Source organism: Pristiophorus japonicus, chromosome 2 (genome assembly GCF_044704955.1).
Source record: "Pristiophorus japonicus isolate sPriJap1 chromosome 2, sPriJap1.hap1, whole genome shotgun sequence".
Classification (NCBI taxonomy): Eukaryota; Metazoa; Chordata; class Chondrichthyes; family Pristiophoridae; genus Pristiophorus; species Pristiophorus japonicus.
The window spans coordinates 115,219,556-115,241,013 of record NC_091978.1 but is presented as its reverse complement, the minus strand read 5'-3'; the positions used below and the strand labels follow the sequence as shown (position 1 = coordinate 115,241,013).

Genomic DNA, 21,458 nt, shown 5'->3' with positions numbered 1-21,458 from the left:
TATGGGGAGCAGGCGGGGAAGTGGAGCTGAATCCATGATCAGATCAGCCATGATCTTATTGAATGGCGGAGCATGCTCGAGGGGCCATATGGCCTACTCCTGTTCCTATTTCTTATGTTCTTATATATAATGCAGTAGTGGTCGTCCTTTAAATAAGCCTGCGCTACGTGACTGTACTCATGTCACCGTGACCCCTCCCCTGCTGCTAATCACTCATATGTTGTTTTCTAGTTGCAGATGAGAAGTCTCATGTGCTCCAGCCCACCATGGGAGCCTCCACCTCTGCCTTCTTCAGACACTACTGGATTGACGATGACATGGAAGAGGAAGAAGAGGGGCGCCCAGAGGCGCAGCTGTTGTGGGGGGCGGGGGGAAGAGAGGAGAGATGTCGCAATCAGTTGAGGTGGTGGTGGAGGAGGAGGTTCTTGTGGGCTCAGACATTTTACCTGCGGCCACCACTTCCTCGTCGGGATCCACCGTTCATGGGTTCACCGCCTCAGAGGCAGTAGGCCCAAGTGGTGTGCAGCAACGCACCCAGAGTGTACAAGCCCGTAGGCCGCATCCACGGAGATTGATTTGGCATGGCAGATGCAAACCTGGATATGGTGGGACTGCCCAGCACGAGCGTCGAAGTAGGTCGAGAGCTCCTCCAGGCCATGGGTGGAATAGCCGGGAACATCGCTGCACAATCCGCACGGCGATCAGAGGACATGTCGCAGCTGATTGCCATGCGGCAATTGATGGTCTCAGCATTTGGCACAGCATCTAACAGTGTCATACCACTCAGGCAGACAGCACTTGCGGGTCGGGTGTTAGAACTACCTTCCGACTCAAAAGCCGGGTCTTCCACACCCCGAGCTTCTCCAGTAGATCCACACATAGCACTGCCATTGTCACTCCCCCAACAACAGCAGTGCTCTGGGTGCCTTGCTGCACAACATCCTGGTCCCAGTGTGGGTAGGGGTAACGGGAAGAAGCAATTGGGGGTAAGGATCGGGGGCTGGGGAAGGGAAGGTGGTGGGAGTGGTGACCGCAGGTAAAATTGGTGGAGGATGGGGAATGTTGGTTGTTTTGTTGTTGCTGCTGTTAGTTATTTTTGTTCGATCCAAAATTTTATTTACTGTTTACACATTGGTTGATTATAAATATTATGTATTAACTTTTAAATTTTTCAAAGTTTTATTGAATTTCAAATTTTATATAGATCTTTTTATTCAACTTAACCATTCTTGTATAGTGTCTCACTCACATTTAGAAAATGAGTGGGTAAGTCATCAAGGTTCCATACAGTGGCCAGGCAAAGGTGAAATGTAACTCTCACCGTTCAAGCAAAGCGTTCATTTATGAGCTGCTGGTGTAACACTTTTGCAATCGTGAAAGCTCCATGAGGCTTCCCCTGTGATGTTGCCGGGGGCGGGGTGGGTGGGGGGGGGTGGCATGGGTTCATCGCCAGGCTCCTCCTCCTCCCCTCCTGAGGTGGTCCTGTGGCAATTCCTGTCCCCTCATGATGGCTAAGTTGTGCAACATGCAGCACACCACAATGAACTCCGTGACCTGCTCAGGGTGATATTGCAGGCTGCCTCCAGAGTGGTCCAGGCATCAATTGTTTTTTCAACGATATTGCTTGTGGCCATATTACTTTTATTGTAGCGATGCTCAGCCAGGTGGTGAGGCCGTATCCTTTGTCCCCCAGCATCCAGCTCTGGCCTTGTGGCTGAGATTTAAACAGGTCAGAGACAGTGCTCTCATGCAAGATGTAAGCATCATGGATGCTCCCTGGAAACTGGGCACTTACTGCCACGATGCGTTGCGTATGGTCGCAGACGAGCTGCACGTTCAGGGAGTGGAATCCCTTACGCTTTCGGTACACCTCTGCCTCCTCTAAAGGTGCTCGCAGAGTGATGTGTGTACTGTCAATGGCACCCTGATCCTTGGGGAAGTGAGCAATTCATGCAAAACCCAAAACCCTCCCACTCTGTGCCTCCCTGGTCATTGGGAAGTTTAGAAAGTCCATCTTGTGTGCGTACAGTGCATCAATTACCTGGTGAAAGCAGCGATGTGTAGCATGCTGAAAGATCCTCAGCTGATGCCTGAAAGGAGCCGGAGCCACCTTCACCTCGACGGGGCAGTGCTGTCTTGTTAGTGCTGGTAGACTGCAGGTCTGCCTTTATGAGCTGGCATATCTCATTGATCACGCTTTTCAGAAGCGCAGTCTTCTAACGCAATGTGTAACAGACAGGTCCAGGTATGAGTGCATCTCCCTGAAAATTCATTGGGGGTAAGGCCTCCTTCTCTTCATAAGTCTGTGACCTCTTTCATTAGGCTCACAATGCTCTTCAATAAACCTCCTTCCAAATCTATTCTGCATCATATAAATAGTCAGCAATATTGGCAGAGAAATTATAAGCCCCATTCCTTTAAATGTCCTCCAGTAACCACAAATGTCCTTTAAATTTACTCCAATGTGTCAAAAATAGTCTCAAATAGCTTCCAATACCGTAAAATTCTACTCTCAAGTAACTGAGCTTAATGACAGCTTTAATCAGCCTTCGTTCAAAATCCTCTGTTTTTCAAAATGGCGTCCTTACCGCTGGGTTACGATCAGGTAAGACTTGAGTTTTCTGGGTACTATTTGAGATTGGCGGTAAAAATGGTGGTTTTTATGAATTTACCGCCGGCGGTATTTTTCAGAGGTATTTCGGAGTTGCACACTGAATGACGTCAAAATATTGAGTGGCTGTTATTGTACCGATGCTCGGCTTCTGTCTGAGGTTTCTGGAGGGGGGTTCATGAGCCAGGTGGCGAGGCCGTATCCTTTGTCCCCCAGCATCCAGCTCTGGCCTTATGGCTGAGATTTAAACAGATCAGAGACAGTGCTCACATGCAAGATATAAGCATCATGGAGGGTATAAAGCAGGATATCAAATTGAAAACAATGGTATACAAAGTGGCCAAAACTAGTGGGAGGCCAGAAGATTGGGAAAATTTTAAAAGCCAACAAAGAACGACTAAAAAAATAAAAGGAAAGGGAAGATAGATTATGAAAGTAAACTAGTACGAAATATAAAAACAGATAGTAAGAGTTTCTACATGTCCATAAAAAGGAAAAGAGTGGCTAAAGTAAATGTAGGTCCCTTAGATGATGAGACGGGGTAATTAATAATGGGGAAAAGGGAAATGGCAGAGACATTGAACAAATATTTTGTATCGGTCTTCACGGTAGAAGACGCTAAAAACATCCCAATAGTGGATAATCAAGGGGCTATAGGGAGGGAGGAACTTAGAAGAATCACTATCTAAAGAAGTATTACTCGGCAAAAGAATGGGACTAAAGTCCCCTGGACCTGATGGCTTGCATCCTAGGGTCTTTAAAGAAGTGATTGCAGAGATAGTGGATGCATTGGTTGTAATTTACCAAAATTCCTTGGATTCTGAGGAGGTCCCAGCGAATTGAAAAGCAGCAAATGTAATGCCCCTGTTTTTCTAAAAAAAGGAAGCAGACAGAAAGCAGGAAACTACGGACCAGTTAGCCTAACATCTGCAGTTGGGAAAATGCTGGAGTCCATTATTAAGGAAGCAGTAGCAGGACATTTGGAAAAGCACTATTCAATCAGGCAGAGTCAGCATGGTTTTATGAAAAGGAAATCATGTTTGACAAATTTGCTGGAGTTTTTTTGAGGATGTAACGAGCAGCGTGGATAAAGGGGTACCAATGGATGTGTATTTGGATTTCCAGAAGGCATTCAATAAGGTGCTACATAAAAGGTTACTGCACAAGATAAAAGTTCTTGGGGTTGGGGGTAATATAGTAGCTTGTATGGCGGATTCTTTCTGCCAAAGTGGATAACCTCACACTAACAGAAAACAGAGAGTCAGGGTAAATGGGTCATTTTCCAGTTGGCAAACAGTAACTAGTGATGTGCCGCAGGGATCGGTGCTGGGGCCTCAGTTATTTACAATCTACATTAATGACATGGATGAAGAGACCGAGTGTAAAGTTTGCTGATGATACAAAGATGGGTGGGAAAGCAAATTGTGAGGAGGATACAAAACATCTGCAAAGGGATATAGACCGGCTAAGTGAGTGGGCAAAAAGTTGGCAGATGGACTATAATGTGGGAAAGTGTGAGGTTATCCACTTTGGCAGAAAGAATAGAAAAGCAAATTATTTTTTAAATGGAGAAAAATTGCAAAGTACTACAGTACAGAGGGACCTGGGGGTCCTTGTGCATGAAACACAAAAAGTTAGTATGCAGATACAGCAAGTAATTAGGAAGGCAAATGGAATGTTGGCCTTTATTGCAAGGGGGATAGAGTATAAAAGCAGAGAAGTCGAGCTACAACTGTACAGGGTATTGGTGAGGCCACACCTAGAGTACGGCATACAGTTTTGGTCTCCGTACTTAAGAAAGGATATACTTGCATTGGAGGCAGTTCAGAGAAGGTTCACTAGGTTGATTCTGGAGATGAGGGGGTTGACTGATGAATTTACCGCCGGCGGTAATTTCCGATTTGTGCAGTATTTCAGTGCTAACCTACTTTCCAGCGGTAAATAGGTGGTAAAATTGGTCAGAAAGCTGATGAATTTCCAGCCCCATATATTATTTAGCTTTTTAGGTTTTGTGCAGGATGTATGCAGTTTTAATGGGGTGACATATGTTCTGATCTTTACTATAGGCCATATTTAAGCCATTTTTCCCTCATGGTAGCTTCTGAGCCCTTAAAATTATAGGGTAGAATTTCTATGTTGGGTTCACTGATCTTCCACCATAATTTCAGTGGAAGAATAGTGAAAACCCCAGTGAAATGGCATAAACAACCATTTATGCCATTTCTCAAGTTACGACAGGAGGTCTGGAGATCCCCAGTGAAAATTACTGACTCATAGATTTGGAGGTCTGTAGTACAGGTTTGTGTGAGAGCACTGTAAAAAAAAGTTTTATTTCTAATGCCAAATACTGCAGATCTAAAATAAAAATAGAAAATGCTAGAAAACACTCAGCAGGTCAGGCAGCATCTGTGAAGAGAGAAACAGAGTTGGGGACCAAAATTGCCCTCAGCGGGAATTTGGGGAGGGCACTTTGAATTAACCGGAGATTTACCGCCCGGCGAGTGTCAGAGGGAAGAGCTGGAAAATTGGGCTCTTTAACTCTGACACCGTATTCCAGAGCTTTGGAGTGCTGTTTGAGGTGGTGTAGGGGAGGGTTTGCGAGGGAGAGGGTCAGTGTCCATCACTGCCATGCTGACCATGTTAACAGTGGCGCGTTGTGCTGATGCGTCGCAATGTCCCCCCCCTTCACTTAAAGGGGAGGGACATGGTGAGGCCGACATGGAGCCCACTGGGCCACTAGCCCACTGCGGCCCGGCCCCTGAGAGTGGCCGACAATTACAGTAAAACGGCGGCCAAGGCAATGTGCCCTCCTCTTTAAGGGCGGCTGTACCACCCAGCCACTGGCAGCTTCCCGCCGCGCCAAGCAATTTCCCCATGAGTCGGTAAGGGATTGGCACGACACAAACACTGGGAGCCTACCGTTCCCGCCATCCCCGGCTCGGGGGCAATTGCAGATGCGTTGACCCGCCGCCCGCCCCTGGGCGGGAAGACTTTATCGCCCCATTAGAGGCGGTAACGGGCCTTAAAGAAGGCCCCCTTAATATTTATGAATATGGATTTTTACCATTCTTGAAATGAGGCTGTTAATATTGTACTTCGTGTGAGATCCTACTCAATGCCCCAAACTGTTCAGTTGGTAAACTGTTCAGCTGATAAAATGCAATTCCTTATATAGCATTGATCTTTACAGACTGGAAAGACCAGACCCCCCACCCCCCCAGTTCCTGTTGATCACTCATCTGCACTAAATGATGCAAGTTTATTAACCTGAGCCAGGTAGACAGTAGGCTTAGCTGCAACTCACAAGATGATTACGAATGAGAAGGGCCAGAGAGATGCTAAAGTTCCCCCATTGCGGCATCCGATTGTTTATTAACTGATTCCAGGGATTTTACCTCCACCACTCCATCAGGAAGTCTAGTCCTTGCGTTAATCACCCTTTATATCAAGAAGAATTTCCTGACATTCTAGTTACCTTTTTCTAGCTTGAATCTGTGTCCTCCTTATCCTACTCTCTCAATGTAATGTTAAGTAATATTCTGGAATAACCATCTTCATACTATTTACTATCTTGTACATCTCTATAAAATGACCTGCTGGCAGGACAATGGCAAATTGGTCTGCTGGCCTTATGTATGTATGTATGTATTTATTTATTTATTTATTTATTACCAGCGAGCTGCAGGTGGTTTAAATCTAATCCATTATATTAAATTTTTTTTCTTCAATTCTTCTAACAAATTCAAAATCGTCGCATATCACTTGGGGTTGATCTGGAGTTGATTACTGGGAATTCCATGCTCAGTTGCGTGCTGGCGTTGCAGCTAGTGGCATTTTTTTAAACATTTCTGGCATCAGCCACATGCTATTCTAAAATGTAGAGCCAAATCATGTTTCTAAATTGAGTTTCACTAATTTATTCTCCTTCCTCCTTCTAAGTTACTCCATTGTTGTAGAGTGTGTGGGTTTTTTGTGTTTGTAAGAATGTGGCTTTTCATTGGGATCTGCGTCACTTTCTCCCTTGCATAGTGGATCATTATTCCACTCTTTTTGTTTTCATTAAACCTGTGACTGCGAGGTGCTGCTGTCAGCATGACTTTTCCGGTGTGATTAAAGGGTTTGGTTCTGTAGACAGCAGAAGTTTGTTTTATATAGAATTTACAGCACAGAAACAGGCCAGTCGGACCAACTGGTCTATGCTAGTGTTTATGCTTCACACGAGCCTCCTCCCACCTTAATTCATCTTACCTTCACACCCCATCAACAGACCCTTCTATTCCTTTCTCCCTCATGTGCTTATCTAGCTTCCTCTTTAATGCATCTATGCTATTTGCCTCAACTACTCCTTGTGGTAGCAAGTTCCACATTTTAACTATTCTCTTGGTAAAGAAGTTTCTCCTGAATTCTTTATTGAATTTATTCGTGATTATCTTATATTTACGGTGTCTACTTTTGAATTCCCCCACAAATGGTAAAGTCTTATCCATGTCTACCCTATCAAACCCCTTCATAATTTTGAAGACTTCTATTAAGTCATACCTCAGCCTTTTCTTCTCCTTTCTAGAGAAAATTGCCCCATCCTGTTCAGTGTGTGAGAGAACCTCATTAGCAGAATTAACCATGCAGTCTCTCGAATGGTACATTACCTTTGAGCGAAACTGCTCATAGTTTTGGCAACAGTGCAACGAGGTATGTCAGACCTTTTGTAAGTGCTGAAACCTACCTGAAAAAGTGGATTTCCCAGGATATCTAGAGCTAGCAGCAATATAAGTGCTGCCACTAATGGTGCCAGCTGCTATTTGTTCCTGGAATAGGGTGCCCGCTGTATGAGACAGCAATGCGGTTTCACAATGGCTGACCTGTACTGAAATTCACAACCTAGTGGGGAAGGTTTCAAAGCCAGAAAATAAAGCCACAAATTGTGTATAGAGCTGTTTGCTTTGACGGTGCTGTAGATTCTGCCTTGCATTTTAAGCAGGGAAAGTTTCACAGCACTGGGAGCCAAGGCCAATACACAGCTGTTGGTACTTGAGCAATTCCTCAAGATAAATGCAACATAAATGGTAGAATAAACTTGCAAGTTTTTTGTCTCAAGTATTGTTTTGTGAATGTCTTAACTTCACTACTGAGCTTGTAGGGGTCAATTTGCAAGCTAAATTCTGAGGAAATATTACCTGATTTTCAGGTTCCTTGCATCTAGGCACATTACACTGTAGTGCCTTGGAACCAAAGAAGTTTACAGCACAGGAGAATGCCAGAGCTTTGTCAGAGCAACCCAAAACTAATCTCACTGCCCTGCTCTCCCCACAGATCTGTATCTTCCTCTGCTTTGAATGTTTATCTGCTCTTCTCCTAAAAGAAGCAATGGTCTCTGCCTTAACTGCTCCCTGTAACACAGAATTCCACACTCTTAACAATGCTCAGTGTAAAGACATTTCTCTCTCCTCACTATCCTAGTGACAATTTTAAATGGATAACCATTCAACACTGACTCCTCAACCAGAGGAAATAGCCTTTCCCTGCGTGTCTTTGTACAATCACAATAATGGCAAGTGAATTTGTTGGGGGGAGGAGCACGTTGACACTGGAGGTAAAATTTCTGCACCTGTATTCAGATTTCCCACTTCACCACGGTTTACTTTAAAGTTACAGCAGATGATCGGGAGAACATTTGGGGAAATTCCAGGTGTGGGAATATTTCCATTTTGATATGTCTATGTAAATATATCACTGATCTTGGAATTACATACATCACCTCTATTACTATACCTTCTTTCTTTCAGGCGATGCATGAAGACAATTTACCATCTGAAATAATTTACAAAGTGAAAATTGCACCTGCTCATGGTTATATTCGTAGCTTTGCTGAAGCAGAAGGGTACTATGTTGGAACAGAACATAAACCAGTCCAATACTTTACACAACAAGACCTAAATGATGGTAGCATTCAGTATGTGCAAGTGGGAGCAAATCAGATAAAGGACAGCTTTACTGTGGATATTACTAATGGAATAGTAGAACTGTCTGGAATTCTAATCCTGATTGATATTATTCCAAGGCTGATCCCGCTGGAAGTACATAACTTTACAATCAAAGAAGGTGCATCTAAGGCATTGACCGAGGACTTCATAAAAGTTGCAAGCCCACACTTTGCCGAGCTTAACTTTGAATACTCAGTAATAGAAAAACCCAAACACGGACATATAGAGAACTCTTGTTTTCCTGGTCTACCACTCTTGTCGTTTACTAGACAGCAGGTAGTGTGAAAATGTTTCTTTTTTTGTGCTAATAATAGTTAATGTAGACTTTTCTGTGTACTTAATGATTTAGTTTTGTTTTCCCATAAGATGTCTTTTTGTCAGCATTATCTTGGTACAATTCATCTCCTACTTGAAAGATGTAGGTTCTACTTATACTTCAAATTCATATGACAAGTGAAAATGTTAAGAACCTGTGTGTATTGGTAATAACACTGATTTTTATACCACTTACCTCACCTTTTAGGTTGAACAGGAATTTATTTACTATGTTCATGATGACAGCGAGAGTCTCCAGGACAACTTTTCTATAATGGTCAATGATACTCAACTGAGAAAACAGAGTTTGCTTTGGACAGTTTTTATTAATATTACATCTGTAAATGATGAGCCCCCCGTCATTATCACAAGAAAAATATTCAAAGTAAGTTAACCACGTTTCGCTATTTTAACCAGAGGTGCATGTGTGCACAAAAACAATGAATGAGTGCAAAAAATCAATAGCTTACTAGCTGATCCTCCGTGATCTGGCTTAATGGGAGTAGAGATGATGGGATACCCCTAGCAATTTACAGCACAAGTCGGCAGCAGTGAGAGCACGGAGGGCTCAACTGTCCCATAGGTTCAAACGGCACTGTAGGGGGAAATCACAGGTGGGAAGATCATGGAAGTAACCTTGAGGAGCACAGAATTAGTGCCGTAGAGAAGTGCGAGGAGAACTATAGGAGCTCTGTAAACAGCAGCAAAAGGCAAGGCTGAGGGTTGCTGAAAATAGGGAGGCTAATAAGCCTAAAGTTGCTAAATGTAAGGTGAAGAATAGTATTGGTAGATTTTGTATTTAATTTTCTAATTTTTGAATTGCGTATGTGTTCATTATGTTATTTGTTGAGGGATTAACTATGGTGTGGACAACTATGGTGTGACTTTTCCTGAGCCAATCAAAAAATTTGTGACTTTTTTTGTACTACAGAGGGCATGTATACACTAACACAAGAATTATAACTGTATTGATAGATCGATCCATTGTATATTTTGAATTGTTTCATGCTGATGATGGATGAATTTGGGGTGAAAATTTGGCTAGTTTTTGGGTCTGAAATAAGTGGCCCACTGGGAGCATGTGCCAGAGGCCCGAGGCTCACACAAAATTGGACCTCATCAGCTGGTGAGCTGCAATGGCAATCGGTTGTTCCAAGGCAGTTCACTGGTTTCACAAGGACGTAGTCGGGCATGCTCCCTCCATGGCCCTCGGTTAAGTCCAGGGAGGGAGGCGATTGGAAGGCCGGGAGGGGGGGTGGGGTGGAGCCGAGCGAGGGCCGGCAATGGTCTTCGGGACTGCTGTGCAGCCAGGAGGAATGGGCCTGCTTCTCATCGGCTCCACATTCAGGTATTTTCAAAAAGAAACTCTAAGTTTAGGTAATTATGGCTGCCCATTTTTGGGAAGGAGTCCTTAAACAAGAGCTTAATTCCTGTTTCGGGCTTATCCTGAACATCTACCAATATTTCCAGCGAGGAATGTGCTAGCGCGTGATGTCTGCCATATTGAACGCATAGGTGCCCGTTTTGCACCTATAAACCGGGCATGACGTCAATGAATTTCTAGACCTATAGCTTTATACTATCTTGAAATCGTTGTTGGATAAAGTCATCTGAACCAGTACAAATTACTGTGCTTGTCTGTAACAGTTTGTGCAGCAAGTTATTATTGGACACTTGGAGAATAAACCCTAATGAATAATATCTGCTGTGGCAAGGTGTTTGAGGGCCCTGATCCCCAAGTAAGGGAATGGGCCTTTTTTTAAAAAAAAAACTCACCTTTTAAGAGGAAGGGCATGGCCCTTTTAAGAAATTTGCTTTTAAAAGATAATTGCGACTGGACTGGAGAGAGACTTTCTCAGTTTTGCTGAAAATAGAAGGGTGAGATTCTGGAGAAATAGGAAGGCTGAAAGAGGCTTGGAGTAATAAAGTGTTCTAGGACTATTGTCTGTAGGAGAAAGGTGGGTCCATGTAACAGCACACAGTACAATAGGCCCTCTCTGTAATGAAATCTTAGAAGCCATGTGCACAATGGAGATAAACCATAGAAGTTTACAATACCTCCTGTCTGTGCTGGCTCAATGCATTACCAAATATAAATTCTATTGCATGATGAAGTTAAGAGACTGGAATAACTTTGGCTCTAAATTTGTTTATTTAATCACAACAATCTACATCTCTTTATCAAAAGCCATGAGAAAAAGCAGAATAACATTTCCACAAATACAGTATTTATAAAATGGGTACAAGCCGCAGCAGTTTGCATTTGGCATATTAAGCATTGTAAAAGAGGAACTGATTATGTATTCCTCATGACAACTAGTCATTGAAAAATAATTTTCATTTATATTGCATCTTTCACATCCTCAGGACATTCTAAAGTGCCTCAGAGCCAATAAATTGCTTTTGGAGCGTTTTTACGTAGCCAAACACCGAAGTCAATTTGCGCAAAGCAAAATGCCACAAACAGTACTGAAATATTGATCTGTTGTTGTAATTTTGGTGGTGTTGGTTGGCCAGGACACAGGGAGAATTTCACAGTTCTTATTGGAGTAGTGCCATGGGGTCTTTTACATCCATCTGAACAGTCTCATAATTAAGACAGCTCCTTTGACAAGTGCCCTCTCCCTCAGTGCTTTGCTGAGGTGTCAGCCACGATTGTGTGTTAAAGTACCGGACGTACTGGACTGGGGTTTAAATCCATGACTTTCTGTCTCCAAGACAAGAAGGCTATCACTGAGCCAACCCAACAATTTCTGTTACATCGTGAACAAACTTGTATTTGATTATCTACATGTTATATTGCTGATTATGTTAACTTAGGTTTTTGTTTGGATCACTGTCTGTCTAAAAAGTCTTTTACAGCCATGAAGCTTTTCGTAAACAAACTGATAAAAATCTAGAAGAAAGTTAGCAAAATAAAAAGACAGTTGTCTGCATTTCAATAGAAGCATGATTCAGAAATCATTATATCAACCAGCGTTTTGTGCAGATTCCTTCAGAGCAGCCCTAGCAGATTTATTGAAGGAAAGTGTCAATATAATGTGTGAGCATTTAAGTCTGTGATCTTAAAAAGTGTTTCCGGGTTGCAAGCTTGAATCTCCTATATAAGAACTCCATCTATTTCAGAGACTGGTGCAGGAACAAGAATCCCCAACGATGCAAATTGATGGAAACCATTAAGTGGGTCCATAGCCACAATTTCTCAGCACAATGCCATTTTTGTTCTGCCTGCCTGTTATATTAATTGGGATAGATGTTTCATTACATTGAACAACTAGAGTGAAATAAGTCAGACAAGGCTTTTGTCTTGTACTTTTGTTGTCCCTAAAATGTCGTGGGAATTTTCAGTTCACCATGAAGTTGCAACTAAAACCAATTCCTCAAAAAGAAAATGTAATTGGCCAGTGGCCACAAGGGTTGTCACTGTATTTAGCTAGATGTAAACAACCATGATTTAATATACTCAGGATAGAAAGCAAATCTGAAGCATAGTTCGGTAATGTCACTTTTAAAGTAACGTGTTCTTACTTGTGGGTGTAAGTTCTATTCCATAATTACTAGATTCATCAGTAGAAACTTTAATGTATTAAAGGTTATTTTTTTCAGTGATGAATGATTAAAAGCGGGTGCAAATGACAATTTTACTGTTGCTTTGTTCTTATTTAATTTAGGTATGGGTGGGCTCAGTTACAGAGATAACAAAAAATGATCTGAATGCAGAAGATAAAGACTCATCCCCCGAAGAACTAGTCTATTCTGTCACTCCTCCAAGCAATGGCCACCTTGCTCTAAAATCGTCTACAAATAAACACATCCTTAACTTCACCCAACTTCATATAAATAATGGGCAACTTGTGTTTGTTCATAATGGTAAGTCTTCCTGTTATTCAACTTTCAAGTTTGTTTTGGAATTGTTATCGGAATTTAAAGTGGAACTTAGTTCTCAAACTAAATGAGGAGACTCTTGATAATACTTTAGCACTTTCATAAACATAGGACCTGAATGCTGAACCACTAGAGAATAGTGGATGTAGTGCCAAATTTGATAAACTAAATGAGATATGCATTTGAGAATTCAAGACCAGTTAGCCTTATATAGTTCTTGGAATGGGATATGTACAAGGTTTATCTGAAAGTTGCAGAGCCCACAATGAATAGTCAGCATTGATTTAGAAGCTGTGGCTCATAAACATGCTAGAATGATTTGAGGAATTAAATAAATTGGTTAATATTTTATACAGTAGATATAGGTCCCAAGTTTCCATATGTGGCAAAACAGGCGCCCCTCCGAGCTGGGTGCCCGTTTTTCGCGCCGAAAACGGCGCCTGAAAAAAAACGCGCTATTCTCAAGCGCTTTGCAGCTCGATGTCTGCTTGGCGTGGCGCACAGGGGGCGGAGCCTACCACTCGCGCCGATTTTGTAAGTAGGAGGGAGCGGGTACAATTTAAATGAGTTTTTTTGGTGCCGGCAACCCTGCGCGTGCGCGTTGGAGCGTTCGTGCACGCGCAGTCTGAAGTAAACATTGGCACTCGGCCATTTTAAAAAGTGCTGCAGAAAAAGTGAAAATTTGTTTATTGAACCCTTGCAAAGGCTTGCATTTTAATTTTCTTGATATTTCTGTGTGTGAGGGAGTGCATTCTGTAATTAAAGATAGACTGTGATAAACGGGACACATGCACTTGTTTGAGACTATTCAAATTCTTTGTAGCTGTTCAATTTTAAAAATGTTTTAATAAAACCACATTGCCCTTCCATGATCAGCACTGAGGCTTCTTGCAGCTTTCTCCCCCTGCCGTCCGTCGGGCCCAACGGCAAACCGCTGCCTCAAGTTCTGAGGCTTCCTGCAGCCTTCTCCCTCCCTCCCTCCCCCTGCCGTCGGTCAGGCCCAACGGCAAACCGCTGCCTGAAAGGCCTGCCTGAAGCACTTTCACACAGGTAGGAACATGGTTTATTTAATCTTTTCTTTGCTTATAAATTTTTATTCAGGTTGGATTTATTTGTATAATATTTGTTTAAGTATAACTAAGGATTTATTGTAGAATTTAATGACTTCCCTTCCCCCCCTCCCCCCCCCCCCACCTCGTTCCCGACGCCTAATTTGTAACCTGCGCCTGATTTTTTTAATGTGTAGACAAGGTTTTTTCAAGCCTACAAAAATCTTCACTTGCTCCATTCTACGTTAGTTTGGAGTACGTTTTCACTGTGGAAACTTTCAAATCAGGCGTCAGTGGCCAGACACGCCCCCTTTTGAAAAAAAAATTCTGTTCAAAAGTGAAACTGTTCTACCTGACTAGAACTGCAGAAAACTTAAATGTGGAGAATTCCGATTTCTAAGATACTCCGTTCTCCACCAGCTGCTCCTAAAAATCAGGAGCAAATCATGTGGAAACTTGGGGCCATAATACTTGGATTTTCAGAAGGCATTTGATAAAGCCAAAATAATTAATAGCTAATTGGATTCAAAATTAGCTCAACAATAGGAGGCAATGATAATCTGCGACTCAAATCCGCACAGTAGAGTTGCACAGGGATCTGCTTTGGGTTCCTTCCTGTTGAACCCACTGATACTGCATTTTGTAATTCTACAGAATTTACTGATGAAGTCAAACCTTTCAGCCAAATGCCGTGTGTAAAGGACACTGATGGCATTTAAAGCTGTACTAATGAAGTAGATGAGCTAAAGATCCCTGGAAAGAGTCTGAGGTGAAGAAGTTGAGTGTGGTGGTCATTTTGACAGCCATTGGAAACTCGTGTCCACCAGGTACACTTGGCAGCAGGTCTTCTTCCAGCAGGCTAGAAATGTCTGCCACGACCTGAAGCAATACCCTGAGCTTCCTGAGGCACAGGTGTTCAGTCATATACTCTGTGTTGCGGGTATCGCTCCCTGCGAGCTGCACCCGTGTGCTCATCTCCACTCTGTGGAGCGGATGATCTGTCAAGAGAAGGCTGCTATTGCTGCCGGTGTTACTGCTGCTGCTCATCTTGGTCCTCGTCTCAAGTCCAAGGTAAAGCAGCATAAGCGGCACCCATGCTGATCTGATATATGACAGATGGAAAGTGTAGATCAGATGCAAAAACCGACCAGGTTTTAGAAATCACCGACAAAGTACTGAAAGAACACTCTCAGAGCAAGTACTGTGAGCAAAAGCCTTTCACCTGGGTAATGAAGCAGGTGTCAGCTCTCAGTTATTATGGAATTTTTTTGCCTGTCACTTGATCAGCTCCCTCAACTGCTATTGTGCTGTCACCCTGTTTTCACTGGTGAGGTCCACGAAGCCCGGGAAACCTGTGCACCCACAGTTAAAGTTGAAAACCCTTGTTAATAAAACTGTTAATTATCTCCTAAATACCTCTTCTTTAAATTGGCAACCCACCTCTCCCGAGGGGGTTTCTCATACGCAACTGAACGCGCTCCAGTTAAATGCAGAGGTCGGCGGGCTGGAGCCGGCTTCCCGACGTGCTGTCAATTTCAGCACTTGTAACCACCCACCCGCTCCAAACCACACTCACTGCAGTTAATATTGCCCCACCTTTGTGTTTACCTGTAGAATTCTAGAAATGTCAGCAAAGAAGGAGGTTACTCGGTCCATTGTGTCTGCATCAGAAGTATTAGCTTAGTCATTAGGATTGTAATGTGTGAGCTAAGCACCAGAATAGAGTAGATTTTACATTAGTGTATGGGAGCAGAGGGCTTAATACTTTTTTGTCATTTCACAGTTTACGTTTTTGTGATAGTTCCTGAACTGATAGAACAGTAGAAATGTCACGCAAAGAAAGGCACCGGTAAAGGATGAATATTGTAGGACGTTTGGGAGTAGAGTTTCAACTTTGGGCGCAAATAGCAGTCCAGGTGCAAATTGCACTCAAAAGTGCACTAGTTTTATGAATTGAATTTATTGCTTAAGTTTCTGCTGAAACTTATTTGCATATTGCCGAGCGTGAAATCTTTCATGAGCCAGTGCAATCGGGCTGTGTTTTAGAACATACTTCAAAAAAATATATATATATTTTACATTTTAAAAAAAATTCCTTGGAATGGTAAACTGATGTAGTTTTACTAATACAGCTGAGAATGGGTTTATCACAAAAAATCAGCATCAGAATATTGACCTATGATGTAGGATATTGAAGCATATTAGTTTATTCTGGATAGTGAAATACAGAAAAACTCGCTATCCTCTATATATTATGCAGTTATGTCGCCATTCTCCGTCTACTCCACGATGATATGTAAGCCGTAATCCTAACCAACGGATCCACCACAAACCCATTCCACAATCGGACCGGGGTCAAGCAGGGCTGCGTCATCACACCAACGCTCTCCTCAATCTTCCTTGCTGCAATGCTCCATCTCGCCCTCAGCAAGCTCCTCGCTGGAGTGGAGCTAAATTACAGGACAAACAGGAATCTATTCAACCTCTGTCACCTCCAGGCCTGATCCAAGGTCATCCCATCCTCCGTCATCGAACTACAGTACGCAGATGACGCCTGCGTCTGTGCACACTCGGAGCCCGAGTGCCAAGCCATCATCCACACCTTCACCGAGGCATACGAGAGCATGGGCCTTACACTAAGCAAAGGCCCTCTACCAACCTGCCCCCGCACACAGCACTGCCCCCCGATTATCAAAATCCACAATGAGGCCTTGGACAACGTGAACCATTTTCCATACCTCAGAAGCTTACTGTCAACAAGGGGAGACACGGATGACGAGGTCCAACACTGCCTTTAGTGTGCCACTGCAGCCTGCGGTCGCCTGAGGAAGAGAGTGTTTGAAGACCCGGACCTCAAACCCGGCACCAAGCTCATGGTCTACAGAACAGTGGTGATACCCGCCCTCCTATATGGCTCAGAGACATGGATTATGTACAGCAGGCACCTCTAAACACTGGAGAAGTATCACCAATGCTGCCTCCACAAGGTACTGCAAATTCATTGGCAGGATAGGCACACCAATGTCAGTGTCCTCTCTCAGGCCAATATCCCCAGCATCGAAGCACTGACCATGCTCAATCAGCTCTGCTGGACGGGCCACATCGTCCGCATGCCTGACAGGAGACTCACAAAACAAGCGCTCTACTCGGAGTTCCGGCACGGCAAGCGAGCCCCAGGTGAGCAGAGGAAATGCTTCAAAGACACCCTCAAAGCCTCCTTGAAAAAATGTTAACATCCCCACCGACACCTGGAATCCCTGACCCAAGACCGCCCAAAGTGGAGGAAAAGCATCCGGGAAGGCACTGAGCACCTTGAGTCTCTTCACCGAGAGCAAGCTGAAGTCGAGTAGACAGTAGAAGGAGTGCGTGGCAACCCAGGCACCCCACCCATCTGTTCTTTCAACCACCGAATGCCCCACCTGTGACAGAGACTATAGGTCCCACATTGGACTCTTCAGTCACCTGAGAACTCATTTCTAGTGTGGAAGCAAGTTATCCTCGACTCCGAGGGACTGCCTAAGATGATGCAGTTACCCACACATCCAGAGAGTAATGTGACTTTGAATTGCTGTGTCTTCCATTAATGTTTCATTAGTATTTAATTGATGCCCGTCATTGCATGCACACAGTTGCTGTTTTTCTCGGGCATTCCACACCACTTTCTTCAGTGGCCAATTAATTCCATGGTGTGTCTGGTAACTGCCACTGAATTGCTGAAAACATAGATAGAGCTCTTTAATAAATTGAAAGGTCACAGTACCTGCTTTTTCTACCATCTGATGGTGCTCCGTTTACATGGCTTACTGAGTCATCATCATAGGCGGTCCCTCGAACGAGGATGACTCGCCTATGATGATGCTTCCATGAACTCACGGGCGTTTCGATGAAGGACCCGATGTTCCAGTCCTGAACTCCAATTGAGGGGGTTGAAGATGCCTGTCCGTGAATTTGTTTAAGGTGTGGTGACTGTTGCACACCAGCCACCACACGGGCTTGACAGAGCTAGGTCTTGGTCCAGTGGCAAGGATTAACCAAGACGACTGGAGACCTGTTCTGCTGCATGGACCTAGCGCACACACATATCGCAGTGTGGGCTGGCCCGTGCTGCCCCTGGGCCCTCAGCTCTTCTGGGGCCCGTACCCTCCTCTGTCGCACCTCCGTCACGATCTCTCACCGCTCCTCCGCCATAAACATTCACCGCATCGCGCCGCAAACACTTGCCGCTCATCCGCCCTGACCTTCCCATTCCTCTATAACTGGGCCTTGCCGATGTTCCTGCCCCACGCTCCAAAAATGCCGACCAGGGTTTTGATGATGTCATCCAGTTGCCCATCTCAAAAACGTCGCACACTTGGAGCAGCTTGCGCTGGAGGTTGAAGTGGTATGCCGCTCCAGCTCTTGTATGACACAACCTGTGGAACTGTTCTCTCGCAGGTCGGGGGGCCACGATGTTCCAGGGCCCGCCGGTCTAGCTCTTGTATAGCCCGACCTGCGGAGCTGTTCTCTCTTACTGAGTAACTGACTGATGACAACCAGTTTTGCTGTTAGACAAAACCTAAGAAAATGCCTGAGGATCTGACTTTTAACACGATCAGGTGCTGGATCAGGAAATGGCCAAAACTTGTTCCACCCTTGTTTCTCAACCCTTAAATGGTGCAGAAACTAATAAAATCTAACGAGCATAATTTGAGTAGATTTTCGTTACCATCTGCTGGTATGTCATTGATCAGATCTATTCCTGAAGGGATAAAATCATTAGTTTCACATCTGATTACTTAACTCTGACTTGCTGTTTGTTCTGAATTAGAGCCTTTAGTTCGCTTAAGAGGCATGCACTATTAATAACTCTACTTTCAGAAAGGAACTTTTGTTTATTATGGGTGTTCCTGGTCACGATCAGCTGTGTGTGAATGTACTGCAGATGAAAACAAAAATATGCTGTTTTAAAACTAATTGTGATAAATGTGGTTCAAAACTAGTATCACTACAGTATTATCAGTGTGAAAGCAAATCAGCGGGTCAGCCTTATTGTGGCAAAGCTCATCAGAGAAACTCTCCTTAAGCCATGTCTCCCATTTACATCCTTCATGTAGGATGCACCACTGTCATCATCATCAGAGACAGTCCCTCAGAATCGAGGAAGACTTCCTTCTACTCCTGAAGTGAGTTCTTTGGTGGCTGTACAGTCCAATACGAGCGCCACAGACTCTGTCACAAGTGGGACAGATAGTCGTTGAGGGAAGGGGTGGATGGGACTGGTTTGCCGCACGCTCTTTCCGCTGTCTGCGCTTGATTTCTGCATGCTCTCGGCGTTAAGACTCAAGATGCTCAGCGCCCTCTCGGATATACTTTCTCCACTTAGGGCGGTTTTGGGCCAGAGACTCAGGTGTCAGTGGGGATGTTGCACTTTATCAGGGAGGCTTTGAGGGTGTCCTTGGAGCTTTTCCGCTGCCCATCTTTGACTCGTTTGCCGTGAGGGAGCTCAGAGTAGAGCACTTGCTTTGGGAGTCTCGTGTCTGGCATGCGGACTATGTGGCCTGCCCAGCGGAGCTGATCGAATGTGGTCAGTGCTTCAATACTGGGGATGTTAGCCTGAATGAGGACGCTGATGTTGGTGCGCCTGTCCTCCCAGGGGATTTGTAGGATCTTGCGGAGACAGCGTCGGTGATATTTCTCCAGCAACTTGAGGTGTCTACTGTACATGGTCCATGTCTCTGAGCCATACAGGAGGGCGGGTATTACTACAGCCCTGTAGACCATGAGCTTGGTGGTAGTTTTGAGGGCCTGGTCTTCAAACACTCTTTTACTCAGGCGGCCGAAGGCTGCACTGGCGCACTGGAGGCAGTATTGGATATCGTCGTCGATGCCTGCTCTTGTTGATAGGAGACTCCCGAGATATGGGAAGTGATCCACAGTGTCCAGGACCACGCCCTGGATCTTGATGACTGGGAGGGGGGGCAGTGCTGTGCGGTGAGGACAGGCTGGTGGAGGACCTTTGACTTAAGGATGTTTAGCGTAAGCCCATGATTTCATACGCCTCAGATTTCATACATCGACTATGTGCTGGAGTGCAGCCTCTGTATGACTGCAGATGTAGGCATTATCCGTGTACTGTAACTCAACGACAGAGGTTGGGGTGGTCTTGGATCTGCCCTGGAGACAGCGCAGGTTGAACAGGTTCCCACTGGTTCTGTAGTTTAGTTCCACTCCAGCGGGGAGCTTGTTGACTGTGAGGTGGAGCATGGCGGTGAGAAAGATTTAGAAGAGGGTTGGGGTGATGACGCAGCCCTGTTTGACCCCGGTCCGGACGTGGATTGGGTCTGTGATGGATCTGTTGGTAAGTATCACGGCCTGCATGTCGTTGTGGAGCAGGCGGAGGATGGTGACGAACTTTTGGAGGCATCCGAAATAGAAACATCGAAACATAGAAAATAGGTGCAGGAGTAGGCCATTCGGCCCTTCGAGTGTGTACCACCATTCAATAAGATCATGGCTGATCATTCACCTCAGTACCCCTTTCCTGCATTCTCTCCATACCCCTTCATCCCTTTAACCGTAAGGGCCATATCTAACTCCCTTTTGAATATATCCAATGAACTGGCATCAACAACTCTCTGCGGCAGGGAATTCCATAGGTTAACAACTCTCTGAGTGAAGAAGTTTCTCCTCATCTCAGTCCTAAATGGCCTACCCCTTATCCTAAGACTTTGTCCCCTGGTTCTGGACTTCCCCAACATCGGGAACATTCTTCCCACATCTAAACTGTCCCGCTCGTCAGAATCTTATACGTTTCTATGAGATCCCCTCTCATCCTTCTAAACTCCAGTGAATAAAGGCCCAGTTGATACAGTCTCTCCTCATATGTCAGTCCAGCCATCCCTGGAATCAGTCTGGTGAACCTTCGCTGCACTCCCTCAATAGCAAGAACGTCCTTCCTCAGATTAGGAGACCAAAACTGAACACAATGTTCCAGGTGAGGCCTCACCAAGGCCCTGTACAATTGCAGTAAGACCTCCCTGCTCCTATACTCAAATCCCCTAGCTATGAAGGCCAACATGCCATTTGCCTTCTTCACCGCCTGCTGTACCTGCATGCCAACTTTCAATGACTGATGAACCATGACACCCAAGTCTCGTTGCACCTCCCCTTTTCCTAAACTGCCGCCATTCAGATAATAATCTGCCTTCATGTTTTTGCCACCAAAGTGGAAAACCTCACATTTATCCACATTATACTGCATCTGCCATGCATTTGCCCACTCACTTAACCTGTCCAAATCACCCTGCAGCCTCTTAGCATCTTCCTCACAGCTCATACTGCCACCCAGTTTAGTGTTATCTGCAAACTTGGCGATATTACACTCAATTCCTTCATCCAAATTATTAATGTATATTGTAAAGAGCTGGGGTCCCAGTACTGAGCCCTGCGGCACTCCACTAGTCACTGCCTGCCATTCTGAAAAGGACCCGTTTATCCCGACTCTCTACTTCCTGTCTGCCAACCAATTTTCTATCCACGCCAGTACATTACCCCCAATACCATGTGCTTTGATTTTACACACCAATCTCTTATGTGGGACCTTGTCAAAGGCCTTTTGAAAGTCCAAATACACCACAT

General features: G+C 44.5%; 1 protein-coding gene across 2 annotated transcripts in view; it reads left to right on the top strand.

The window, feature by feature from the left end:
• cspg4ba (chondroitin sulfate proteoglycan 4ba) overlaps window positions 1-21,458 on the top strand; it is a 177,102-nt gene that overhangs the window by 52,021 nt on the left and 103,623 nt on the right. The window contains exons 4-6 of one of the 2 annotated variants that reach the window (XM_070868745.1): window positions 8,395-8,868; window positions 9,116-9,292; window positions 12,579-12,777. The exons of the other annotated variant lie outside the window; for it this stretch is intronic. Coding sequence (XP_070724846.1) covers window positions 8,395-8,868; window positions 9,116-9,292; window positions 12,579-12,777 — 850 coding nt within the window. The remainder of the gene's footprint in view (window positions 1-8,394; window positions 8,869-9,115; window positions 9,293-12,578; window positions 12,778-21,458) is intronic. 2 annotated transcript variants of the gene reach the window in all.